The 27,438-nt window shown below is 51.0% G+C and overlaps 1 protein-coding gene across 8 annotated transcripts in view; it reads left to right on the top strand.

Moving 5' to 3' along the window:
• The window catches only part of TNS1 (tensin 1), a 219,627-nt gene that overhangs the window by 127,943 nt on the left and 64,246 nt on the right, over positions 1-27,438 (top strand). For all 8 annotated transcript variants that reach the window (XM_044937778.2, XM_025278227.3, XM_044937779.2 and 5 more), the window contains 6 exons: positions 1,879-1,991; positions 2,653-2,713; positions 2,937-3,012; positions 3,842-3,971; positions 5,434-5,499; positions 6,658-6,774. In XM_044937778.2, coding sequence (XP_044793713.2) covers positions 1,879-1,991; positions 2,653-2,713; positions 2,937-3,012; positions 3,842-3,971; positions 5,434-5,499; positions 6,658-6,774 — 563 coding nt within the window. The remainder of the gene's footprint in view (positions 1-1,878; positions 1,992-2,652; positions 2,714-2,936; positions 3,013-3,841; positions 3,972-5,433; positions 5,500-6,657; positions 6,775-27,438) is intronic.

Below are 27,438 nucleotides of genomic sequence, written 5' to 3'. Positions count from 1 at the left end.
TTCTTTTACTAGAATATCAAAAATTTGTTCAAGATCCTGGCTTGTTGCTACAGTTCTTTTTTTGAGTTCTTTTACTAGAATATCAAAAATTGTTCAAGATCCTGGCTTGCTACATATGGCTGGTGGCCTTGGTCACAAGTCTGGCCCTTGGCCTTAAAAGATTAAATTCAGATAAGAGGAGCATGATGTTTATGATGGTACGATGTGGCGTGGAGAGCGTGGGCAGGGCAGTCACATCTCTGCAGCTAGAAGCCTGGAGGACAGGGAGTAGTGTTACTCTCAGGAATAGGATGGTTCAAGGATTCCACTGTGCTCAGTGTGTGCTTACATAGCGTGCCATTGGGGGGTGTGTGTGTCTGTGTTTATATTATCTGCCTTGTATCTGCCTTGCCGCTCATATCTGTAGCTGCATCCGCTCATGGGTGGGTAATTCTGTCTGTGCTCAAATGTGGAAGTGTGACTGTTGGGGAAGTGGTGTTCATTGCCACTTTCCCGCCTTGTCAGTGTTACTTCCAGGGATTGGATCAGCTGGAGGAGCAGAGGGCAGGGAAAGAGGGAGGGAGGAGCTTTGCCTGCAGCTTCCCCATTCATTGTCACCCCACCCCCGGGTTCATTGTCCCCAGCACACAGACACATCCTGTTGGCACGATCAGAAGATCTGATAGGAACCTGCCATTCCAGGTTTCCGGTTTGAGCAACGGGGCTGGGGGCTGGGTAGGGGCTTGAATAGGAGCTGGTGCTGCCCATCAGATTATCTTGCTAGGGTAGTCCAAGGTGGCCCCACCCCAGCCCAGGGACAGAGGCCCACAGGCCTGGAGGTGGGCCAAGGAGCTGAGAGTCAGGACGAGACCATTGTCAAGGTCATGAGGGTTCTGGTCCCACTCACCTCAAATCAGAATACATTCTGATTGGTCCAGCTGACCCAGAGTGGCATCCTCTGGCCAGTCAGGAGAGGAGGAAGCACTGACCAAATGGACTGGCCCCTCCTTCTAGTAGACGCATCGGAGTCAGGCTGGTTCCCTGCTCCTCCCACCTGCTCCCCTCTCACCTTTGTGCCCTCTTGCTGTGTCTTTGGGAGGCTCATGACTCTTTCTGGATTAGTTTTCCCTTTCTTCTAGGAGTGGGGGTGGCTATTCCTCCCAGTCTTCTAGCGAGATCCTTGTTAAGGGAATTGGGGAATGTTGACTCTAAAGATAGGACTACTTAATGGAAGTTAGATATCCTTCAGTATCGAATGAAGTGCTATAGAGTAACTTTACCCTTTTTGTGTAAATGCTAAGTCACTTCAGTTGTGTCTGACTCTTTGCAACCCCATGGTTGTAGCCTGCCAGGCTCCTCTGTCCGTGGGATTCTCCAGCCAAGAAAAAGTGAAGGACTAAAATTATTAAGCTCTTACTATTTGTTATATTGTTATGTGGCTTGTGCGTCTGTAGGGACAGAACTGGGGCCTGTGGGTACAAATGTAAACTTGGTTTGGGCTGGGGGTCAGGGTGTCAGAGCTGTTTGATGGTTGATCATCCTGCCTTGTTCTGTAGTGAACAGCTAAATGATGCTTGTCAGGGATGTGTGGGAGGAGATTTGGTCCAGCTGGAGATTCCTGGGCTGGGAGTGAAGCAGGAAAGAGATGGCCACATTGACCACCAGGGGGCGCTGGAAAACCCCAAGTGGGAGGTTTGGCTGGACTCCACTCTAGGTGTATCAGTACCTGTACAGGCAGCAAGGGTGGAGAAGACCCCAGGTGTCAGGAGACCTGGGGGCTGATGGAGATGTGGGGAGTCAGCAGGGCCACCTAGGGCAGTGTGCTGGGGAGAAAGAGAACAGGATGGCTGTATTCTAGCACAGGCCTCCCTGGCTGAAGCTGCCCCCTCCCTGCTCCAGGTACGTGCATTATTTCAGCGGCCTGCTCTCTGGCTCCATCAAAATGAACAACAAGCCCTTGTTTCTGCACCACGTGATCATGCACGGCATCCCCAACTTCGAGTCTAAAGGAGGTAACTCTCTGAACCCCCTGGCTTCCATTCTCCTCCTGTCTTCGGTCTCTTTCGCTGAGGAGGCAGCCTTAGGTGGTAAAAATGCTGGCTAGCTGCCAAGTCTTAGGCTTGGCATCTCAACTGTACCACTTCCTGTTTCTTTGCACCCCAGTTGACTCATCTGCAAAGTGGGTTTAATACTGGCAGTGCCTGCCGGCAGGTGACGCTAGATGTAACTATGTTCTTAAACTCAAAATATCTTTATTATTTTGTTATTATTTTACAAATATTGATTTATTTATTTAATTTTGGCTGCATTGGGGTTCATTGCGGAATATGGGGTCTTACGTTGCAGCATGCAGGCTTCTCTATAGTTGTGTGCGGGCTTAGTTGCCCCGTGGCAGGTGGGATCTTAGTTTCCCGATCAGGGATCAAACCCGTGTCTTCAACATTGGAAGGCAGATCCTTAACCACTGGACCACCAGGGAAGTCCCTCAAAATGCCTTTAATGAAAAGTTAGCATTTTTTTCCTCGTTCTTTTCCCATTTCTCCTTCCTCTTTTCCTCCTTCCCCTGCTCACTTTTCTTCCTCCTGGTTGGTCCTTCCTTCCTGCATCTCTCCTCTTCCCCTTCCTCCTCTTGCTATTTCTGCTGTCTTGGCTAACACCACCCCTCCTTTACAGGGTGTCGACCATTTCTCCGGATCTACCAGGCCATGCAACCTGTCTACACATCTGGCATCTAGTAGGTATTCCGCAGGAATGAGAGGCCAGGAATGTTGGAGAACTGAGGCTGAGGACTGGGGACAGGGACTGGAGGGGGGTTTAGAACCTTTTCTAGGAGGAGGGCTGAGGGATGCATCAGTGAGCTTTCCCGACAGCCCCCTGGTGGAGGGGCAGCTGGAAGAAGGCACACTGCTCAGCCCCCTTAGCAGCCCTCTGTCCCTCTGCCCGCCTCTCTCCCATAGCAACGTCCAAGGAGACAGCCAGACCAGCATCTGCATCACCATTGAGCCTGGGCTGCTCTTGAAGGGAGACATCTTGGTGAGTCGCTCCTCCGTCTCAAGCTCTCCCCTGCCCCCCACTGTTTATTTTTTTCTTTCTTTTTTCATCCTGCTCCCCTCCTGTCTCTCTGGATAAGTGTGTCACTCCTGGTGGGCCACCAGCCTTGGGGGCGTCGACTGGCTCTCAGGGGCCCTGCAAGGCCTTCCAGCCTGGAAGGTCCTTGTCCATTCACTTCCTCACAGCGGGATATGCCTTACCTGGGCTTGGGTCTTGTTCTGGAGCACCTCTAGGGAAATACGGCTCTGCGTGAGCTGTTACCTCCGGGCTTCCCGCTGGTGACCAGGACTGCCTCAATTCCAGCTTCACTCCTTCCACTTGCAATTTAAATCCACTTCTACTTTCTCCGTTGACTGTTGTGCAGGAACTTCTTTCCTAAAAAAATTTTTTTTAATTGATTGATGATTGCTGTACAATATGGATTTGATTTCTGCTGCACATCAATGTGAATTAGCCCTAAGTGTACATATTCCCCTCCCCCGAACCTTTCTCCCACCTCCCACCTGTTCCCACACCTCTGGGTTGTTCCAGAGCCCTGGTTTGAGCTCCCTGAGTCATACCGCAAATTTCCAATGGCTATGTTTTACATGCAGGAACTTTTCGGGAGGGTAGTTTTGTCCCCACAGGGCAGGACTGGCCTCCAACCTCTGCTGTTCTGGACGTTTCCCCAGAGAACTCGGAGATCCTGTTGGGGATGGGTGACCGCTCCCTCAGTGGGTTTGGGGCCCAGAAATGGAGCTGATAAGGAGGCGTGCTGGGACTAACTTCCTACCTCTGGGCCCCTGATGGGCTCTGCTATCTCTCCCACCAGCTGAAGTGCTACCACAAGAAGTTCCGGAGCCCAGCCCGAGATGTGATCTTCAGGGTGCAGTTCCACACCTGTGCCATCCATGACCTGGGAGTTGTCTTTGGGAAGGAGGACCTTGACGATGCCTTCAAGGGTAGGCTTGTTGAGTAGACAGGCAGACGTACAAGGAATAATTATACCACTGGATAGAAGGACCTAACGGAGGGGCTGCAGCAGCAGTGAAGGGTGACCTTTTTCCTAGGGGAAGGGGGGTGATCAGGGAGCTGTCTCTCTTTGCTTCTTTCCTCTATCCATTAGGTTTTATCTGCATCATGTTCAGGTCTGGGACATGTCTACATCCATTCACCCATCTATTCATCTATCTATAAACCCACCAGCATCACCTGAGTGTCCGTATGTGCCCGGCACGTGCTAGACCCTGGCGATACAAACAGAAAGAAGTCAGGCCCTATCCTTAGGGAGCTCACAGTCTTACGGGAGGAAGAGACACACACACACGTGATACTGTGAAGTGATGCCTGCAGACGTGCACGGGCGTGGCAGGTGGTCCAGTGAGGGGACACGCCACCCCTGCTGTAACTTCCCTTCTGACAAGCAGTGGGTGTCATCTGTGTCCAGACTGGGTTCAGGCAGAGATCAGAGCGTGGGGCTGGAGCTCTGAGGAGGGGAGGCCTGAGCCCCCAGTGTGGTCTGGCTCATGCAGGGAGAACGATATTTCTATGAAGAGGTTTCCCTGTACCAGAGCCAGGAGGGCAAACACAGAAGATGCTGTTACATTTGCAGAAGAGAATGTAAATGGTATCAGTCCTAACAAGGAAGGTAAAGGAATAACTGACAAGATAAAAGGGGTTGTGGAAAACTCGGGGAAGGGAAGGGCAAAAATTTTCTCCCCCTGTAGGGAGGGAGTCAGGACACGATCAAATATGGACAGATCAAGAAATAGAGGCTCAACTCCAATATTTAAAGTTTCAGAGGTAATCAGAAGGGTGATTAATAATCATAACAAGATTTAAGAAGGGAGGTGGGAATATTATAAGTTGTCCAAATTATTTATCTTCATAGTGTTGCATCAATGAAGATGACTTAAAACTGATTAAAAATAGTGGCATAAAAACTGTGGCTATTATATAGAGTCTTAGAGGTAACTGCTAGTAGAACAGAAAATAGAAATGGTAAAAGTGGTTACCTTAGGCACGTAGGACTGGACTAAGGTGAGCAGGAGACTTACCATCATCATACATATTATTTATTATATTATCAACTGTGTATACATATGTTGGGCTTCCCTGGTGGCTCAGTGGTAAAGAATCGGATGCCTGCCAGTGCAGGAGATGCAGGTTCGTTCCCTGAGTCAGGGAGATCCTCTGGAGAAGGAAATGACAACCTATCCCAGTATTCTTGCAGGGAAAATCCCATGGACGGAGGAGTCTGGAGGGCTACAGTCCATGGGGTCGCAAAAGACTCAGATATGACTTAGTGACTAGATGACAACAATAAATACATATATTACTTTAATCCTTTCTAGAAGAAAACTTTCTGTGGAGTCCTTTTTTGGAAATTGATTGCCCATTTTTGTTTTCCTTCTCCTTTTTCAGACGATCGATTTCCAGAATACGGCAAAGTTGAATTTGTATTTTCTTATGGACCAGAGAAAATTCAAGGTAAAAGCTGACTTAGAACCCACTAATTCACTCCCTTCCCTCCATCCAGCCCTGTGCCGCCTCAGCTCACCTTCACCCTTTCCGCACTGGTCTGCTCTACAAATATCAAGTTACCTGTGGTTGAGAGGCAGACCAGCAGAAGAGGATCTGGGTATCATAGTGGACCCCCAGCTAAACATGAACCAGTGACTTAATCTCTGGATAATAAAAATAAAAAAGTAGACAAGCGCTGGGTTGGATAAACTATTTTGGCCCCATTAAGTCATCATCCTATTATATTCAGAGACTGAGGGCCGTGGTGGATGGAATGAGTGGCCAGGGGACACTGATAGGTGCTGGATGGACAATAAGTATTTATGAGAACTGAGGTGATTCAACCTGAAGATGAGAAGGGCAATTTAATAATAGCCGTTAAGCCTTTAGACTGGTTATATGTGGAGACCAGTTGTTCGCCATCTTATTTGGGAACCGAATAGGAAGAGATGAAGTCAGGTTACAGACAGAGGGACTCTGGGGAGATTAAAGAAGGGACTACTGGGTCAGAAGGGTAACTCGCCCCAGAAGGCCGGACCTGTAGTTTTTCTGTCCACATCCTGGGCTTTCTCTGAAAGTGTAGGCGAGATTCTGCCTCTGTCCTCAGATTTCTGCCTAGAGGAGAGAGCCTCTTACGTGGAGGGGCAGGGGGATGGCTGGGATGACCTGTGTCCTCTCAGTGTCAAGGCTGTGACTTGCCTGCTGTCCCCGGCCCCGTGCAGCCCACCGCAAGTCTCTCCCACCCTCCCCTCTGACTCCAGGGCCAGCCTCTCTGGACTCTGGACACTGTCACAGGGGCCCCTGGGGCACAGAAGAGAAAGAGGCAGCGACCCAGCCAGAGAGCTCCCCCCCAGCTCTGTTCTGGGGGGTCTTTGACACTCAGTGCTGCTATCCTGATTTACCCTTATGACCTGGTGAGAGCTTTTTCAAGAATGTAAGAAACCAGACTCCTGGGTTCTCCATCCAACTTAAGCCACTGGTTCCACCCTGCATGGTCAAGAAAATGAGAAGTCCCTTAGGGAGCATCCTTGGGGAGCGTGTTGGCTTCCTCTGTTTTTCCAGCTGCTGATCTGTTTTTTTTTTCTTTCTCTTTACTGTCCTCTCCCTCCTTTCCCATTTTCCAAGGCATGGAACACCTGGAGAATGGCCCGAGCGTGTCCGTGGACTATAACACCTCCGACCCCCTCATCCGCTGGGATTCCTACGACAACTTCAATGGGCATCGAGATGATGGCATGGAGGGTAGGTGGGACCAGTGACTTCTAGTCCCTCTGCAATTGCATAGCCCTGCTCAGATGGCCTTGGGTCTCTTGGTTTGCTATGACACCATACTGGGTTCAGAGGGTCGGGGGTACAGAGGAGAAGTCCAAGGCATTTCTGAGAGCTCACGGTTCAGTGGGGGAAGATAAAACCAAACACGAATGTGTTAAGCTAAGAAGGTAGAGCCAAAGAATGCAGCAAACCAGCCACAGAAGTGTGTATTCTTGGTGCCAAATGAGTCTCATAGGCAGCAAATGCTCTGAGATTGGCAGGGGAGGGATTCTTGAGATCTGGAGTGGTCTGGGAGGCCTCCTTGGAGGAGGTAGCCTTGCATGGAGCTTGAGATACCCTGCTGTGCTGCAAACACTGCATTTGTTAGGTTTCTTTTAACCCTGTTGTTGGATTTCTCCAGGCTCGCTGCCTGAGTTCTCTGGGGTCAGAGCACTAGAAATGTAGACACAGTATCCAGGGCCCACAGGCTTTCATCAACAGCCAACGAAAATGTTTGTGAGCTGGAAACAAACTGGTAGGCTCCAAAATTTGAAAAGAAAGCAGCAGAAATGAAATTAATACATGTTTAATTTAGCAGCAAACCCTAGCATTATGTCATACGGTCATTCACAACTCATATCAGCTCTTGAGAGTTATGTATGAATTCTGTTGATTTATGTGGTTCATTTGAATATGTGGGGCCTCTGAAGTGAGCTTGTCTGGAGCTCAGGAACTCTTGAGACGCCCTGTCTGGGGTTTGGTCACAGGCTTATTTCCCCATCCCCCATCAGTTTTCAGATGGGGTACTTGAGACCCCCTTTGATTTATACCCATGACCAGCCTGTGTTCATTCAAGGACACCAGCACCCAGCCTCTGTGCTTCTGCACCTTGTTGAAGCTGGTCCTTGGGAGGGGACCCTGGGCCACATGGCAGAGCTGGGTTAGGTACCCCAGGGGCCCTCACCCTGCCTCCATCTCCAAGGTTTTGGATTTGTTGACTCCACCCTGAAAGTCTTTTTGGCGTTTTTCTGCATAAAGTTTCTCTCTCTGACCTTGGACACTCCAGAATGAGCGATGGAGTTCAGAGGGAGTGGGATGAGGGTGATGGTGGGGCTAGAGTTTTGGGTTTGATGAGAGTTCACGTGCAGTGTTGCAATGGTCCAAGTTTGTCTTTGTATCTACTTAGTTCTTGCTCTTCTTTCTCCTGCCCCCAGAGGCCCAGACACTAAGCCCTGCCCACTATGCTGAAAGTGAAAAGTGAAAGTGAAAGTGAAGTCGCTCAGTCGTGTCGGACTCTTTGCAACCCCGTGGATTGTAGCCTACTAGGCTCTTCCCTCCATGGGATTCTCCAGGCAAGAATACTGGAGTGGGTTGCCATTTCCTTCTCCAGGGGATCTTCCCAGCTCAGGGATCGAACCTGCATCTCCCACATTGCAGGCAGACGCTTTAACCTCTGAGCCACCAGGGACTCACTATGCTGAGGCCGCCCCCAAAGTACTCCTCCCTCCAATCACGTCCGCTTGAACCCAGTAGCTGGGAGGAGGAAGAGGATGCAATGAATCAGTCCTGAGGTACCGGTGGCTGCCAGCCTAATTGTTCATCATCCTGGGGATGTTTGCATTTTTAACAAGAACACTTGGCAGTCTGAAGGAATTTTCAATGTCTCTCCATCTCTCCCTGGTGTGGATTCATTGTGATGATAAATATAAAAACATTTAGTAAACTATAAAGTGCCAGGCAAACAGAAGGTAAAATAATTAAGGGGAAAGGAGGGGCTACGGGAAGGATGGGACTTGGGTCAGAGTCAGCCTGAGGGAAGGAAGTGGGCGGAAGGAGCCAGAGGCTGGTACCAGAGGCAGGGAAGGGGGAGGAAGAAGGGGGTGAGGGAGGCCCTGGGCTCCTCTCCCACCCACTTACCCGCCCTCCTTTCTCCTCCGATCTGCTCCCCCAGGCAGGGGGATGGAACCAGTGGGACCTTCAGGCCAGTTAAAGGTCAGCTTGTCCTGTAGGGACAGAGGGGCTCCTGTCTGGAGGCTGAGATGCTGGCCTTATGCCCGAGGGTAGGAAGGGAAGGCAAAGGGAGTGGCTCTCAGCCCAGGCGTCCTCCTCCCTGGCCTGCTGGCCTAGGCTGGGGGCTGGGTGGCTGAGGGGGTCACCTCTGGTGGTCTGGGCACACCCCACGTTATCCCAGTCCCACTGTGTGCTCCCCGCTGTTGCTGGGCTGCATGCCCCACAGGGACAGGAGAGCTGGCCGGGTGGCCTTGTGGTAGGAGCAGTGATTGTTACTCCCATCCTGCTTTTCCTGGCTGGAGCATTTCTGGAAGGTCCTAGATTCTGGGGCCTAGTTGTTGTTCAATTGCTGAGTTGTGCCCGACTCTTTGCGACCCCATGTACTGCCGCACGTCAGGCTTCCCTGTTCTTCACCATCTCCCAGAGCTTGCTCACTCATGTCTATTTAGTTGGTCATGCCATCCAACTTGCATTTTCTTCTGGCTAGTTCTCTGGTCTGGGAGGGAAGCAGGAGTCCTGTGTCTGTTTTCCTGGTTGTGGGCCTGGTTTCCACACATGCTAGCTAGGATAAGGGTGCCTAACCCCTAAGACTCTGGGGGCGCTCAAGAGATGGCTCACGCTGGAGCCTGGGAGGGGCTTGGCTATTTGCTGGAGCTGGGGCTTGGCCTAGTGGGGTGTGATGTGGTACCAGAGATGGCTTTGCGTGCTCCCCAAGGAGCCGCTGGGCCAGGAAAGGAAGGCCGACCCCAAGGTGCTGGAGTACAGGGCTCAAGCACGCGTGTCCACCCTGCAGGTGTCCCCTCCTCAGCTCTGTGACCTTGATCAAATGATTTCACGTCTTGTGTTCCTCATATCCTCATCTACAAACTTGGGATGGTGGCAGTACCCACGTCCCTGGGCTATTGTATCAGTTTTCGTGTGAAGCAGTTTGTACAATGGTTAAGAGTGTGGTCCCTGAAGCCAAACTGTCTGGGTTCAAATCCTCTGCCAAGGTGCCATCCTCTGGGGCCCTCAGTTTACTCTGTTGTAAAACAGGGGTTTTGTCGACAGTTCATTTTGAGTACCTTTCAGGGAGCAGGAACTGTAGCGAGCCTGCCTGCCGTGTTTCCTTGTGAGTCTCTGCCATGTCAGTAGTGACCATGACCTCAGGGGTCTGCCCACAGGGCTAAGGGAGGAGGCCCCTTGGCCTTGGGAGTCAGCTCTGGCTTTGCCACATGCCGGCACGATGCCCAGCGCTTGATAGCCACCGTCTCATCTGATGCCCGCAGCCACCTTGTGAGGTGGGCACTCTTCTTCTGCCTGGATGGGGAACTACATGCAGAGGGGTTAAGTGACCTGCCCGGGTTGCCTCACTAGTAAAGGGCACATCCCACATGGAGCCCCAGAGCTGACCGCGGCTGGCCGTGTCTGCAGCGCTTGTCCCGGGTGTGTGGTCTGTGGCGGTACCTGGGTCCTGCTGAGCCTGGCTGAGTGTTCTACTTGCTGTGCCCCCTACAGTCACCACCAGGCAGTCCAGGTCATGCCTGCCCGGCCTCTCAGGACACGGGGCTACATGCAGGGCCACACAGAATGTCACCTGTGGCAGGTACTTAGCAGGGCTTTGGGGTCGTGAATAGCTGAGGCACCTCCCTGAGGTCCCCCTGTCCCCCTTACGGGAGAGGCTGCTCACTCAGGACAGCCTCTGCTGAGGGACTGGCCTCTCAAAATACAGAGGCGGTGGTGTATGCAAGGTGGGGTGATGACATTTCTGGAGGCTGTCTGCCTTTCCTACGTCAGGCCCACTGGGGGTGGGTGTAGGAGGGGCCGGCCAGTCCCTCTGGAGTCCGCTGGGTGACTCATAGTGGTGGGCGAGGGCACCGAGTCCAGGTCTTGGCGACAAAGGTCATCTCTGGCTTGGGCCCCACCTCGGGGTTCCCTGCAGTGAGAGGCGGTCAGCGCTGGGGTCAGAGCTCCCGCTCCTCCAGGAAACCCTCCCGGTGACCCCGACTTAACCTTGCCTGTGAGCAACTGCTCTGTTTAACCCCTCCCTCGCTGCCTGCATTGCCACCCCCTGGACGTTCGGGCAGTTTTCCACTTCAGAACGTGTGACCCCGGGGCACTCAGCATGCTTGCCCCTTACCTCAGGGAGTCCTCCGTCAATCTCAGCGGCTAAATGAAGGAAGAAATCGTGTGAGGACTTCTGGTCCCTGAAGGCTGGTCCTCCCAGATCAGGCTCTGGAGGGGAAGGGACCTGCCCAAGGAGGAGGCATCCCCATGTGTGGAACTCCCTTAGGACCTCAGCCCACCCTGTGACCACTGCATTGCGTGATGACCACACCACACGTGGGGAGGGCAGCGATCTCGCCCAGGGTATGAAGATCAGAGGTGGGGTTGGCATGTGGATCCAGGGATCAGCTCCAAATCCTTCTCTCTCTCTGAATCTCAGCTTCTTCCCCTCCTCACACCCCTCACTCTTCACCTTAGATGACAGGGTGCCCTGCAGGGCAGCCCATTTTCTTGGAGGCCTGGGCCAGGAAGTAGCAGCAGAAATCAAGGGAGAGTGTACCTCTGCCTGGTGGACCGAGGCTGTAGTCACTGTGCTGCCTGGGGTCATTTTTGCTCCTCTGTACTTGAGCCAGAAGTGGGGTGTTTGGGGGGGTAATGATGAAAGGTGAAGAATTCAATGAAGAACCTTCTGGGAAGAGAAGGTTCCAGGCCTTGGGGTGGGTGGCTGGGGGGAGAAGGGGGTGCCTGTCATCTCAGGGACTCCTTCCTTTGGGAGCAGAGCCCTCTGGTGGACCCGAGGGCCTGATGTCCTAGTCTGTGCTGGCGGCCACAGCAAAGTACCTCGACTGTTTACCTTAAACAACAGACATTCATTTTCTCCCAGTTCTGGGGCCAGAAGTCTGAGATCAAGGTGTGGGCAGGGCTGGCTTCTCCTGAGGCCTCCCCTTGGCTTGTCAACGGCCGACTCCTCGCTTGTGTCTGCACATGGTCCTCCCTCCATGCGGGTCTGAGTCCTCACCTTCTCTTAGGGACATCACTTGTGTTGGGTTGGGGCCCACCCTTATGACCTCACTTAACTTAATCACCCTCTCTAAGGACTCTGTCTCCAAGTACAGTCATATTCTGAGGTCCTGGGGGTTAAGACTTCAACACAGCCATTTAGTGGAGGGTGGTTCAGTCTATCACATCGAGGAAGGGGTTTGCTGGGTTTCCTGTAGTTGGATGCCTAGAATCTTGGTCCCGAATGAGGAGCAAGTGAAGGTCCAGGGTGGTGGAGGCAAGGAGAGCAGTCTGGTCTCCCATGAGCCGCCTGCTGTCTTTCTCCGGTTTGGTCTGGAGCCTGCCAGTTGAGCACTCTAGCTGACACCACGTTTCACAGCTTCCAGCAGCCCCATTAGCTCTTTGGCCTGAGTGCTAAAGCCCCGTGCCCAGATCTCAGCTCGTCGTGGGTGGGAGCGGGGCTGTGTTTTTTGCCTATGGTGCACAGAGCTGTCTCCAGACTCCTCCAGGGTTTCCAGGGCAGGCCTTCCTGGAAGCAAGTGCCAGGCCAGAGGGGTGTGGGCTGCCTCCCACTGCCAAGAAACTCACAGGTGGACGAGGCTTGCATTGCCTCTTTGCCCACCCAGTCCTTCCCTCCCTTCCCCCACCTCCTTGGACGTTTCACTGATTAGAGTTTCTCAAGACTTAAAAGAGGACTGGGGAGGAGGACTGGGGCTGGTAAGGCAGCAGGTCACTCAGAGCCAAATGGAAGAATGAAGGGAGAAAAGAAAAGACCACTGTCCTGGCTGAAGATGGCCAGGGGACTGCTCACCACCCCTCTTCTGGGTTTTTCCTCCTGCAGGAAAAACCGGCGGCCCCTCTTTTGTTTCTGTGGGTAGCCCCACCAGAGCCAGGGGTTGGTGACAGGGGGCTGGTTTTTTCATCCAAGTCTCTTATCCTCAGGCTCCCTGAGGAGTAGAGGCCCCTTCCTTGGGGGAGAGCTTCCGACTCCATGGGACCCCCATCTCCCCTGCACAGTCTTTTGTCTGAGCTGGAGAAGAGCCTCTCCAATGGCAGCCAGGAGTCCCTGGTCTGTAGTGACTTCTCATCAGCTGGGCTTGTCCAAGGATTCCGATTTGTCTTTGAGAGAAAGAAAAGAGGAAGGGAGAGACACACATAAACCGGGAGAGAGTGAAAAAGAGAAGGAAACAGTGAGAAACACGGAGGGGCAGACAGACCCAGACAGATGTTGGCCTGGGAGGCAGGAGGTTTGAGTGTCTTTGGTAACTCCTTTTCTTTAGACCTTTATTATTTCCTGTAAAATGAGGATGTTGGGGTAGCTAGCAATTCTTTCCATTTCCTTGAGCTCATTGTTCCTTTTTGTGACTGGTGAGAGCTAAGATGGATGTGCAGAGGTTCCCTCCCTTGAACTTGTACTGAGAAGCAGCATTGCTCAGTGGCTGTGTCAGTCAGGAGAGGCTTGGTTATGCTGCATAACAAACAGCCCCCAATTCTCAGTGGCTTAATCAATAGAAGTGTATTACTTGCTCATGATGCCAGTCCAGTGGGATTGGCAGGGGTCTCTGTTCATCTTACTTCCTCCGGGCTGGTAGTGCTTCATGTCACAGGCATGTCCACTTCAGCTGCTAAAGTAGGTGGAGGACACTGGTACTTGCATGCTACTTCAGTCTGGACAAGACATGCTTTCCTTCTGCTCACGTTGCATTGGCCAAAACATGTCACAGATCGATGCCTAACTTCAAAGGGGGTAGGGAATCTGTGCGTGGAAGAGGACAGAAATATCGTTGAACAGATTGTTGTCTACTCTAGGGATTAAGACTGTGAGATTGAGAATCAGAAGATCTGGTTCCAAGCTCTGTTTATAATTGTGTTCTTTGGTCAAGTCACTTTGCCTCTCTGATGTCTTATCTGTAAAATCAGTACAATAACAGCGCTTTCCTCCTAGGATCATCATTAAGACTCAGTGAGCGAAGATGTGCGGAGATGTGAAAACTAGAGTGCCTGGTGTATACTATGCTGGCAATAATCATATCTGTTATTATTATTATTGAAGTACTGGGGGAAAGAAGATAGAGGTGTGATTTTGATTGGATACAAGCTCTTTCTTCTTAAGAAAAAACATTCCCCTGGTCCCTCTACTCTCTGGGAGCCATCTGTAGCTGGTTCTGTTCTGGGAGCCCCACTCTTGGAAGTCAGGAGACTTGCCTCTGATACCAACTTGCTGGGATACCTCGGAAAAGTTACTTTCCCTCTCTGGTTCTCAGTTTTCTTTATCAGTGAATCGAGGCGGGTGGATTCCTAAGAGGACTTCCCCAACGATGACATTGATGATGACAAAGACAATGACTAGATGACAGCTGGCCTTGTGTGCCAACCCTCTGCCTGGCAACACTGCTTACATGTTGTCCTCAAATGCCCACAGGCGGCTACTGTTTTGCAACAATTAGGCAGAAAAAGTGGCACTTGTAGGATGTGGTTTTAAAGCTCGCTGTGCCCCCAGATGACATTAGGGAGAGTCCCGTGTGCCTTTTCTAGTCACACTTGGGTAATCCAAGAGCCTCTGGGCAGTGATCAATATGGCCAGTGCCAGTGAACTTGATGTTTCTCCCAGAGTTAGCTCTTCCCGCTTGTCCTCCCTTACCGGGCACCAGGTGTGGGTGTGAGGGGTGGGGGTGTTTCAACAGGTTTTTCTCTCTGTTTTCCTGACAGATGAGAAGAGGGGAAGCAGGGAAGGGATGGGAGCCTTCTTGCCTGCTTGCACCACTGTGAGGTTGCTCTGTGTGGGGACACAGGTCCGGGTGATATGACGCCTGAGCTCTTTGCCAGAGCAAGATTCTGGAGGCATCGAGTGCTGTTTCCTCCTGCAGCACTTTTGTGGGCATTTTGGAGGACACCCCCCCCCTCAGACCTTGAACTCCCGAAGAGTCTCTCCTCATGTTTTCCTTCGGGTGGGTGATTGCAGCTGCATCAGAGGCTCGGGACCCTTCCTCGGCCCGAGCATCCCTTGCTCCCTCCACCTCCTTCTGCGGAGGTGGTTCAGCCCTGCAGGGGGCCCTCTCGGACAGGATCTGAGGCAGCCCAGGGGCTGGCTCTCTCCCCTGGGTCTGCGGGAGCCTTAGGCACTCTTGGGCTCAGCAAAGCCAGGGACGAAGGTGGCCAGCGCATCCCCTGTCTGTTCCCTGGTCGGCTTCTCACTGTGTAGACTTCCAGGTCTGTGCCAGGCCTGTTTCTCACGTTTTCCTGCTCCAGCCGACTCACACTGAACTGAGCAGACTCTGTGAGATGAGGGGAAGGCCCTGGCAGGTGGCATTTGCGGCAAAACAACTCTTCTCTGCAAGATGCCTGTTAGAATCCCCCACTTCCTTATCTCTGCAAGATGCCTGTTAGAATCCCCCACTTCCTTATCTTTTCATTCACTTGACGTGGATGTGTGTGTGTTGAGGGGGTGGGGTGGGGAGAGGGGTAGTTTAGAGCCACAAACAGTTTTCAGCCATCTCTGTCTTTAAAAAATTTTAAACAGCTAATATATATTCCTAATATAATACAATCAAATATAATGAAATGACATTACATTGATGTAATTTAATTCCATAACTTCCCCTATTTAAAGAATACTGTTCAGTGGGTTTTAGTATATCTACGCTTGTACAACCATCACCATAATCTGATTTCAGGATAGTATCACCCACCTAGAAGAGACTTCACTCATTAATAGTCACTCCCCACATCTTTCCCCACCCCTGCCCTAATCTACTTTCTATCTCTATAGATTTATCTGTTCTGCTTATTTCATGTAAAAGGAATTATACAGTATGTGATCTTTTGTGGCCTTCTTTAACTGAGCATGATGTTTTCAGAGTTGATCCATTTTGTAGCATGCATTGGTTCATTTTGATTGGCTTTGTAATACTCCATCGTGTGGCCATACCACACACATCAGTGGGTGAATATTTGCACTGTTTCCACTTTTTGGCTGTTGTGTAGAATGCTGCTGTGGGGATTCGCGTGTCATTTTTGCGTGTCCTTATGTTTCCACTTCTCTTGGGTAGATGTCTGTGAGTGGAATTGTCGTGTCAGATAGTAACTCAGTGTTCAGTTGTTTGAGGAACTGTCAGACTGTCTTCCAAAGTGGCTGCACCATCTTATATGCTGCATTCCTACCAGCCAATGTATGAGGACTATAATTTCTGTACATCCTCACCAACACTTGTAATTTTCTATCTTTGGAACTCTAGCCCTCCTGGTGGGTGTAAAGTGGTGTTTTATTGTGGTTTTCATTTGCATTTTCCTAGTAATTAGTAATGTTGAACATCTTTGTTAATTGGCCATCTTCTTTAAAGGAACATCTATTTACATCTTTTATACATTTTAAAACTCGGATTCTGTGTCTTTTTGTTATCATTATAAGAGTTCTTTTTTTATATCTTGAGAATATGTCTCTTATTAGATATATGATTTGCAAAATTTTCTCCTATTCTGTGGGCTGGCTTTTAACTTTCTTGATGTCTTGATGTCAGTCATCCCTTTTTACAAGCCCTGCCTTACTTTTGGAATGTGTTATTCATTTTCCTGGGGCCTCTGTCACAACTGGGACCCAAATACTTCCATATGAACACCTGCTTATGAGTGTTCCCATTTTACAGGAGAGAAAACTGAGGCTGTCACAGAGAGGTTAGGGACCTTGTTCAGACAATACCCTTAGTAGGTGTTGAAGGCAGGATTCTGGGGTGGATGGGGGTCTGGAGCCAATCAGGGATACTGCTTCCTGTGATCTTAATCTGAGATTATACATCTGTAGCCTGAAATGCTTTAGGCTGCTTCATCTAATCTCTTTCCAGCCCTGGAACTGGTGCCTGTACTGGTCTGGATCACCTGCCCCATCACACAGAGAGGGAGGCTGGGTTTCAGGTCCTTGGATGGTGGGGCAACACCAAAGCCATGAATCTTGCCTCCTGGCTGCCTCAGCCACCTACATGGCCCATGGCCCTGTATCTCCCAGGGCGAGGCAGGGTGGGGGTGGGTGGGGAGCAGAACGTGGCCCCTTTGGGTATGGAGTGAGGCAGTTAATGGGGACAGCAGCCTCCATGCCCTCTTGGAAGAACACGAGCACTATGGTGAATGTTTGCCCTTGACACACTTTCACAGGGTGTGCCATTCTTGCCTTCTGAACTCTGGGGTAAGATGTGGAAGAACCAGTAAAAGAGAGGAGGACAAGATTGCAGGTAGTCCCAAATAATTCAGGAAAAGGGTCCAAGGGTCCCAGAGTGGTCCGTCTGCCCCTTGTCTCTGAGCAGGGGGTTTTAAGGGGTGATTTTCTAAGCACAGGTGCTGAGAGCCTGATTTTATTTTATTTATTTTTTTCTCGTGCAGCTGGCTTGTGGGATCTCAGTTCCCCGACCAGAGTTGAACCCGGGCCACGGCAGTGAAACTGCAGAGTCCTAACCACTAGACCACCAGGGAACTCCCCCAAGAGCCTGACTTTTGTTGGGAAGTCCTAACCTGACTGCTGGAGGGGGCAGCCCTTCTGGTCTGGTCAGGGTCAGGGGTGGGGGAAAGGGCGGGGAGAGAGAAATTCAAAGCTGTTACGGGAAGCTTCAACTTCTGTCGCTGTTCTATCACAGGGCTTAGACTGCAGCAGGAGGGATCTGAGTTAGCCACCTGGGAGAGCTTCCGGACTGTGAGAGGGTCCATCAGCTGTGGCAGGGAGGTCAGGCCCTTGTCCTCCTGGCCTGTTTGGGCAGAGATGTTGAGAAACAAGGGACATGGGCCTCAGTGTGGGGTGGTCTCCATAGAGATAGTGACAGAGGCAGGGGTGAGATGACTTCTTGAGGAGGATCTGGGTCCCTTCTACTCCCCCAAGAGGGAGTTCCCTCCTGACCTCCTGGACCGATCAGAGTGCCGAGAATTTAAATGTAGGGCCGGCCTGACCTTGTGGGTAAAGAAGATGACTCCACCGCCTCAGCACCTGCCAGCCACCTGCTCGGCGCTGCCCTGGTCGGGTGGGGCGGGGCTTGTGCTGATGCCCTCGGACCCTGAGCTGGCCCTGCTCTGCGAGGCAGCTGGCAGGCTTGGAGAGCGGTGTCTGCCCACGGAACATTCAGTAAACCAATACCCTCCTGACTGAATGTGCCTTTGGTCCTCGGTAATCTCTGCCATCGGGTGGAGGTTGGAAAACCGGAGCCACACTCGGAGCAGACGCAGAGCTCTTGGCCAGTGGCCTGAGCGGCACGTCTGCCGTCTTGCTGCGCTCAAATATCAAGCTCCAGCCCCGGGAACAGGGGAATGTGCAGCCTTCCCCCAACCCCCAACCACTCTCCCTGCTTCCTCTCCTGCCAGACCTGCAGACCGGTGCAAGTTAGCTGGATCCGGCGAGACCCCAAGATCTAACCACGTCCAAGAAAGGAAATTCAAGCTTCCATTGATCAAATACTTTTGGTACCCAACGAAAGCTGCTTTTCACCCATCATTCCCTTGCTCCCCCGCCTCCTTCTGCTTTCCTCGCTTCCTTCTCTCTCTCCCCTTTCTTTCCCAAATACTTAGAGGGCACGTACTAGATGGTGAGCCCTGGGCTGGCCCGGGTGCTGGAGAAAGTCCTCTCTTGGAGTTGCCTGCAGACAAGGGAGGGGAGGGGGTGCGGCCAGATCAGACAGGTGTGCCATCCTCCTTGACCCACAGTCAAATGGAGAAGATCTTGGCTAAAAGCCAGGCTTCTCAGGAGAGAAGTTTCTGGGGATGGTGGTGATCAGAGGTGGATGGCTTTGCAGAAGGACTGTATCTGTCTTGGGCCTGAGAACATAGATAGCATTGAAAACAGAATTGTTTTTCAAATCAAAAGTGGCCTAACAACATTGCTCAAAGGCTAGAAAGTAGAGGGAAAGAAAGCAATCAAATTGCTCCGGCCTCTTTGTCATGCTGCCTGGTCCCGTGGTGGGCTGGGTATTAGGAGATCAATGGGATGCAGGGGTTGGTGAAGGTGGGAATGTTGGAGAAGGAGGTGGAGGGAGGGTGAGTGGAACACTGAGGAAACATATGCATGGAATCCAGGAGGGGAGAACAAACCAGGAGATGAAGAGGAAAGAGCACACAAAATCCCACAGTGGATGGGTCCTTGGAGCCTGGATCTGTTGTCCAGGCTGAGTGACATGGCGGAGTGATGGGCACTAGGAGAGAACAGAGCAGAATGGAGTTGTCTCTCTGGATTATTCCTTGTTGTGCCTATTCAGGCCCTGGGTGCTTCTCCCTGTCCTTGGAGGCTGTGCCTGGCTTCTTTCTCCTCGTACAGGCAGTTGGCATGCGGCTGGCTCGGAGGTGCTATCTGAGGCTGGTTTGCTTCTGGGCAAAGTTTAACTTCTTCGTTAGTGGTGTTGGTCTTCGGGCCTATCTCTCCATCAGCCTGTGAGGTTCAGCACCCTCCCTGGAGCTTTTGTGTGTCTTGCTCACCTCTCCTGCCTGCTAGCTGGTGTGCTTCTCTGCAGGCAACAGAGCCCATCCCTTTTGGCCCATCCTCCCAGGCCCTGCTTCCTGTCCAATGGACAGTTCTGAGGCCATTTGTGGGAAGAGGTTTCAGTGGATCTGGGATCCATAAGGTGATCTGTCCTTTCTTCTTTCATGATTCCCCTTCCTCTACTTCCTCAGCTGCTCGTGGGTGATTCATCCCCTCTACATCTCTTTCTTCTCTTCGCTCCTCCCCCTGCCAAGTTCAGTTCAATTCAGTTCAGTCGCTCAGTCGTGTCTGACTCTTTGCGACCCCATGAACTGCAGCATGCCAGGCCTCCCTGTCCATCACCAACTCCCAGAGTCCATCCAGACCCACGTCCATTGAGTTGGTGATGCCATCCAACCATCTCATCCTCTGTCGTAACCATCTCATCCTCTGTCGTTCCCTTCTCCTCCTGCCCTCAATCTTTCCCAGCATCAGGGTCTTTTCCAATGAGTCAGCTCTTCACATCAGGTGGCCAAAGGAGACCTTCTAAGATCCTGGCAAAGTTGCTGAGCTCACAAACCTTCCATAATAGGCAGCCTCCATTGAAGTGAAGAAGGACAGTGTCTTAGAGTGGTCTGAGAAGGGGCAAAACCCACATCCTTGGGAGGCAGTGGAGGCACCATAGTGGTTGACAGTGTGGGCTTGGGACTCAGAGCTGCCTGGGCTCAAGCCCTGGCTCTGTCTCTTGCCCTCTGTTAACCTTGGGCAAATCATTTAGCCTTTCTGAGCCTGTGTTCTACCTTGTAAAATGGGGACAAGGATATACTTCTCTCGTAGGCTCTGAGAGTTAACTGAGGTAATGGATGGGTGCTCAGTCCTGTGCCTGTTCAGAAGTCATCAGTCAATGTTAGTTGTCACTGATACCAGCACGAGGTCTTGGGTGGTACTGTACACAGTGCTTCTCTGAGTTCACTGATCCTGGAACAGCTGTAAACATGCTTCTTTCTCTTTCATTTGAGAAAAGACATCAGGATGCAGGAGAGTGAGAAAGACGTGATTATGGGTATAACCTTGAATGCACTGTATTGAAGAAGAAGAAATAAAGAAAAAAACAAATCATTTGTTCTTTGTCACAAAGAACTGTCCGTGGTAACATTCATTTATTCAAGCAACAAATATTTGTGAAGTGCCTACTGTGTGTCACTATTCTAGATGCTGAGCATACAATAGTGAACACAATAAAGATCCTTGCCCTTGTTGTGATTGTATTCTAGTGGGAGAAGACAAAGAATAAATTTTTTTTTTAAGGTATAAATATATTTGACGCTTGGATAACACAGATCTGAACTGTGCAGATCCCTTATACACAACTTTTTCTCCACAAATTGATACCTGTATTTTTGTTTTATGGATTTTTTTTTTTTTTTTTTTGGCCACTCTTGGTGGCATGTGGAATCTTAGTTCCCCGATGAGGGATTGAACCTGTGTCCCCTGCAGTGGAAGCTTGGACCACCAGGGAAGTTCCCCATTTTATGGGGGACTTTGTAGCAAAAAGTTTGTGTTCAGTTGGAGATTACAATATGTGGGATCAAAAGAACTAGTCCTGATTCTACCCAGACTGTTTCAACTTCTTGCCCTTTGGTGAGTCATTTATCAATTCCTTTGTTTTGAGGGCAGAAAAAGCAGTATGTGGATTTTTGACTGTGGGATGTGGATGTTGTATGAGTCAGTGCCCTTAACCCCTGCATTGTGCAAGGGTCAACTGGAGAATCCCAAGGACAGAGGAGCCTGGTAGGCTGCTGTCTACGGGGTCGCACAGAGTCGGACACGACTGAAGTGACTTAGCAGCAGCAGCAACTGTAAGTAAGAGAGCATATTAGAAGGTGATAAACACTCTGCGAAAAAATAGACCAGAGTAAGGGTGATTGGGAGCTGTTGTTGGTTGGGTATTGAAATGTTTTAAAATTTGAAAAATTTTAAAAGCTTATCAGCCTACGCTTCACTGAGGAGGGGACATGTGAACAAAGAATTGAAGGAGGTAAGAGAGTCACCCAAGCAAATATCTGAAGAATAGCATTCCAGGCAGGGGTGAGGCGGGCAGCAAGTGCAAAGGTCCTGAGGCAGAAGCCCACCTGAGATGTTTAAGAAGCAGCACAGGGGCCATTGTGATTGCAATGAAGATTGTAATAGGAGTTGAGGTCAGAGATAACCGGGACCAGATCATTTAGGGTCTGGTAGACACTGTAGCACCCAATTACTTGGCCAACAAAGATCCGTCTAGTCAAGGCTATGGTTTTTCTAGTGGTCATGTATGCATGTGAGAGTTGGACTGTGAAGAAAGCCGAAGAATTGATACTTTTGAACTGTGGTGTTGGAGAAGACTCCTGAGAGTCCCTTGGACTGCAAGGAGATCCAACCAGTCCATTCTGAAGGAGATCAGTCCTGGGATTTCTTTGGAAGGAATGATGCTAAAGCTGAAACTCCAATACTTTGGCCACCTCATGCGAAGAGTTGACTCATTGGTAAAGACTCTGATGCTGGGAGGAATTGGGGGCAGGAGGAGAAGGGGACGATAGAGGATGAGATGGCTGGATGGCATCACTGACTCGATGGACGTGAGTTTGAGCGAACTCCGAGAGTTGATGATGGACAGGGAGGCCTGTCGTGCTGTGATTCATGGGGTCGCAAAGAGTCGGACATGACTGAGCGACTGAACGGAACTGAGACGCTGTAAAGATTTGGCTTGTACCTGAGCTGTTTCATCTAATGACACATTGTGGAGATCTTTTCATAATAGCACACAAAGAGCCTTCTCATTGTTTTCAGCTACATAATATTCCACTGTACATGGGTACTGCGTTTAACTAGTATTTTATTTAACTATAAATAACATGGACAGTTAGGTTGTTTCCAGTTTTTTACTGTTTTGAAAAATGCTGCAGTGAGTAACCTTTTTATTTGTGCATAACACCGTTTCATTTGTGCAAATCTGTCTGTAGGACAAATTTCTAGAAGTGGAATTGGCTGGATGAATGTATGCATATATAATTTTGATAGTGTCAAATTGGCTTCCATAAGGGTTGTATTAGTTGCCGCTCCCAGTGAGCAATTTGATTAGGGACTAGGAGGAAAATTTCTCTCCCTTCTGCATGCATCCTCCACATGTGAGCTTCTATTTTGTGTGTGCTGCGGCCTCTGACTCTTTGTGACCCCATGAACTGCAGCCGACAAGGCTTCTCTGTGCATGGAATTTTCCAGGCAAGGATACGGGAGTGGGTTGCCATTTCCTTCTCCAGGGGATCTTCCTGACCCAGGGATTGAATCCGTGTCTCCTGTGTCTCCTGCATTGCAGGCGAATTCTTTACCCGAGCCACCAGCGTAGCCACAGGGGGTGGCTTATATTAGGTGCCCGTTATTTTCTTTACTCCTCATGACCCTCCTCTGAGCTGAGTATTCTTGTTCCCCTTTCACAGATGAGCAAACAGGCAAGAAAGGTCAAGTAATTTCCCAATGCTTACACAGCCAGAAAGATGTACAACTGGGGTTCTGATGTCTGCCATTCCTCACCATGGCTTCTTGAGGATGAGAGTCTGAGCCACCCTGCCTCTTGTTCCTCTGCTTCCCTGCCCTGAGCACGTGGGCATGTGGACCTAGCACTCCTGCACCTACATCCTGGAGACCCTTGCAGGCCAGTGGCAGGGTGGGAAGCGGCCAACCCTAGGGACCTGTGGTCACACTGGCTGAGATGGCCTCCCCTTCTGTCCCTCCCAACATCAGCCCCAGTGGTGAGACCTGGGAGGCTGTGATCTAGCTAATTCTGCTCTGGGTGGGGAGCTCCCCGCTGTCGTCTGCTGGGTCAGCTTGTTCCAGGGATTGGGTTTCGGCATTTCACTGATGAAAATAAATCAGCCTCTTTACTGCTGTGCATGGCCCTCGGAACCTCTGCAGCCTGGCATGTATTTCCAGACTTCCTGTAAGTCACTGTTTCTGCCCTAGCCCCCAGGGGCTCTGTGTCTGCTGCAGAAATAGCCTTGGACGAGCTTGGAGCCTGGAGCCACCCAAGCAAGACCACACAGGAGAGGAGCATCAGGTTTACAGAGTCCAAGGGCTCTGGGACACAGACAGTGCCAGGCTGAGCATCTTCTCTGTGTTGGATCCTTGAACATCTAGAATTGGCCAGGATTTCAGGGACCATTAGCTGATTGTACTCTTCTGTTGCATGGAGGAGTAAACTGAGGCCCATCCTCAATCACTCCTTGGTACTCTAGCCCTTTGACTCCTACTCTACTACTGTTTGGACTTCCCTGGTGGCTCAGACGGTAAAGCGTCTGTCTACAATGCGGGAGACCTGGGTTCGAGCCCTGGGTTGGGAAGATCTCCTAGAGAAGGAAATGGCAATCCACTCCAGTACCATTGCCTGGAAAATCCCATGGACAGAGGAGCCTGGTAGGCTACAGTCTATGGGGTCGCAAAGAGTCGGACACGACTGAGAGACTTCACTTTCTTTCTACTACTGTTACTACCAGACAATGCTTTCTCTAGGCCTATGTATCATGCAGTGACCAGTTTGGATTTGGGGGGCTGAGTTGGAGAGAGTATGTTTTAGCTGCAGCTGGCAGGATAGGAGTCTGACATCTAGGAAAGCTGTCTTGCTTTTGAGGGACATGAGAATGGGGAACTGGGAGCAGGAATGGATTTTCTTGAGGTTGAGGAGAGTCTTCCACCTGCATACCTGTCCCAATAGGGTGAATGACCAGGGTGCATGAACAGGAAAGAGCAGGCAGCTTCTATAGATTTCTGATAAAGCCCCAGCAGGTTCTGCATGCAAAGGGAACCTGAGAGTCTTGACAGACTCCCCTTTCACCTGCCCATCCTTTTTTTCTGTTCAAACATTATTTGCCCCCCAAGACCCTCCTGCAGGGATATGGGGAATCCTGCCCCAGATGGCGGGCCCACTGGACTGCCCTCTCACCCTTCAGGGCCAGGGCCTGGTCTAGCCCCAGCAGAGTTGTGCAGGTTGCCAGCAGGGCCCCTTGGTTCTGGGAAGCAGTGCAGAGCAGTTGGTGGATGGGGGCCAGGAGCTACTGGTGGCCTTTCTCATCCTTTCTCCTCCCGGACTGCGTCTTCACATCCTTACAGCTAGTCGATGCTGGTGCTCGTTGGTGTTGCTTTCGCCTGGTGTTGCTTTGATTACTTAAAAAACTGTTAGCAGCAAAGTGTTCTTTGATGTTTGTTCTTCTCCTTCTCCAGGGGCAATGAGATCAGATTTTGTTATGAAAGTGCAAAGCTTCTCAGATCCTTCCTTCTCCCTTTCTGCCTCTCTGTCCCCCTCTGTCTCTGTACTGCTTGACAACCTTGGAGAATCAGGCAGGCATTCTTTACAAGGATGAAAGAGACCTGGGGTGGGGCCCTGGCTCCTGTCCAGACCTGTGCCCTGTGGTGCTGTCTCTTCTGTGAGTCGGGAAGGTCACTCCCAGCTTGTTCCTCTTCACCAGGGCCTTCCTGCTTCTGACCCACACCTGCTCATGTGTGTGCGCTATGACACGAGTCCTGAGAGACCCCCACGGAGATGCCTACTGAGCCTCCTTATACTCGTGAGTGCAGAGGGAAAGGAAGCAGAGACCCCACCCAGACCCCCCATCCATCCCCATTTCCACATCCTCTCAAAAACAGAACCACAGAGAAGCCCCTGCATACACCCATCACTTGTGCATAGAACCCCACTGACCTCCCTGCCACTGCACAGTGAGAAGAGTTGTCTTGATAAAATATGACCAATCTGGTAACCAATACTTATGTGAGGTACTTAAATGGGCCTGCTAAGTACCACTGACATGGGATTGACCCCAAGAGATGGGTATCCATCAAGGACCCCCAAGAGAGAGGTTCCTTGTGTCAGTTGTGAACCAACTCTGGGGCAGTTCCCTATGAGTTACCATAAATGCTTTGAACCCTGGCAGCATCGTTCAGATAAATGCCTAAAATTCCCAGGAGCCGGTGCGATGAGGACAGCACCCACTTGGATGTTGTGGTTTGGGTTTGGTTGTTCTAAACCAGTGCTGTGATTTGATCGTCACTCTCCACTCCCTTCATCCCACTGGATCCTCCAAGCTCTCACTCTTTGCCCGTCTCTCTCTTTCTTCCTTCCTCCTTCCTCTCTGGGAAGCAGAAAGAACTTGAGTGTCAGAGTCAGACTGGCAATGTAATCTTGAGCAAACCACAGCCTTGAAGCCTCAGTTTCTCTATCAAGGATCTACGTTGAAGGGCAGTTGTCGAAGCAAACAGGAAAACATCCATTAACGTGCAGGCACATACTTAAAACTTGCTCGCCCCTACAACTCACCCGCCCCGTTCTGTTGTGCTGTCTCATCCTTCCTGGCTCCCCAAGCTCCACATCCACTCCCCACTCTTCTGCCATCCTTCCCAAGTGAGGACTGATACTGAGATGGTGTCAAGGCCTTGGGAGGCGATCCAAGTAGGGGAGGCAGGAGGGAGGTGAGTGGATCTTCTCTGTCCAGCTCAGCTGTCTGCCTGGGAGTTGGCGATTCCCTTCCTGAAGGTTCTTGGGCACTGAGGCTTCTGCGTGACTCTCAGGGAACATGTTTCTGAACCTGGCCCTGTCTGCCGCCTTCCTGGGGGACTGTGTGGAGACCTTGGAAAGCTGGGGCTGTGTGAGGGGTGCCCTGAGCTCTAGGTCTGCCTGTCTTCCCTCTGCTGTGCTGGAAGGCAGAGAGGAAGTCCTGTGGGGGTGCTGAGACTTGTTCCTGTGCTATACCTCGCACCCGGCCCAGGCAATGGCCTATCGCCAGGGTCCTCCCTCTCCCCCAGACTTTCACACTGCAACCCCTGGAAAGTCCAGGCCCCTCTCCTCTTTGTTTTCTGCTTAGAACTGAAGTCTGAGAGTTCAAAGCTCATCTCGCTCTTATCTCTCATCTTACTCCTTTGGAAACTGAGGCCCCAGGAAGTGACTTGGCCAAGGTCTCGTGGTGAGTTAGCGGCCCCCTGGGTTTGGGACCCAGGACTCCTGAGTCAATCCTGAGCTCTGTCTCTCACACCCCAGACTCCCTCTGCCCTCACTGTGGCTCAGCCACTCTTGGCTGTGGCACCATTGACATTGGACATGGGACTGTCCTGTGTGTGTTGGAGGGTGTTTAGCAGCATCTCTACCCACTGGATGCAATAGGATTTCTTCTGGATGTGATAACCCCGATTATTTCCAGCCATTTTCACATGTTCCCTGGGGAGCACACCACCCCAGGGGAGGACCACTGTCTAGGTGTCCCTTCAGCCCCTGTCTCTGAAACCTTACGTCTCTCACTAGGGAGGGCGTGAGGTATTCCTTCCCCAAAGATGCTCTTTTCTGCTTCCTGCTTCCTTTCGAGGATCAGGCTGCTGGGAAACCAGAGCACTCAGCCATTTTGCTCCTTAAAAATTTTTTTTTTTCCATACTGGGTTTTCATTGCTGTGTGAAGGCTTTTCTCTAGTTGCGGTGAGTGGGGGCTACTCTCTAGTTGCGGTGCACGGGCTTCTCATTGCAGAGACTTATCTTGTTGTGGAGGCCGCGCTCTAGGCATGCAGACTTCAGTAGCTGCTGCACACAGTCTCTGTGATTGTGGCTCACGGGCTCCAGAGTGCAGGCTCAGTAGTTCTGGCGCACAGGCTTAGTTGTCCCAAGGCATGTGGGATCTTCTCAGACCAGGGATGTCCCTTGGATTGCAAGGTGGATTCTTAATCACTGGACCACCAGAGAAGCCCCATTTTGTTCCTTAAGAGAAAGAGCAAAAAGCCAGATCTGGACAGGTGCCATCCCTCCTTCCTCGTGATCCTTGGTGTTGAAGCTGTCTTGGGAGGTAGGAGACAGGGTGGCATTTTCGGACATCCTGTTGGTAGTAACAGATGCCACGACATTTCCAGAGTTTGTTGATTGAGCAACATCACATCCTCAGAGTCTGGGCCATTTTGTGAGACTCTTCTCTTTGCTGGACACTCGTTGCCATGAGTTTTGAGCAGAGAAAGGACAGGCCAAATGACATGTCCTTAAGCATCGGGTGTATTTCATCCGGGCCCAATGATCTAGTGTATCCGAGGTGCTATTCAGGGTGGGGCTGGGTAGGGAAGGAGGACTGAAAAGTGGATGTCAGAGTGGTGCTTGTATATATGTGGTGCCTCATTTCGAGCACCGCTGTGTGCTTTTCTGCTGTGCTGAGCGCTTTACACACATTATTATTGATCTTTGC

Source organism: Bubalus bubalis, chromosome 2 (genome assembly GCF_019923935.1).
Source record: "Bubalus bubalis isolate 160015118507 breed Murrah chromosome 2, NDDB_SH_1, whole genome shotgun sequence".
Taxonomy (NCBI): Eukaryota; Metazoa; Chordata; class Mammalia; order Artiodactyla; family Bovidae; genus Bubalus; species Bubalus bubalis.
This window is presented reverse-complemented; position numbering and strand designations above follow the sequence as displayed.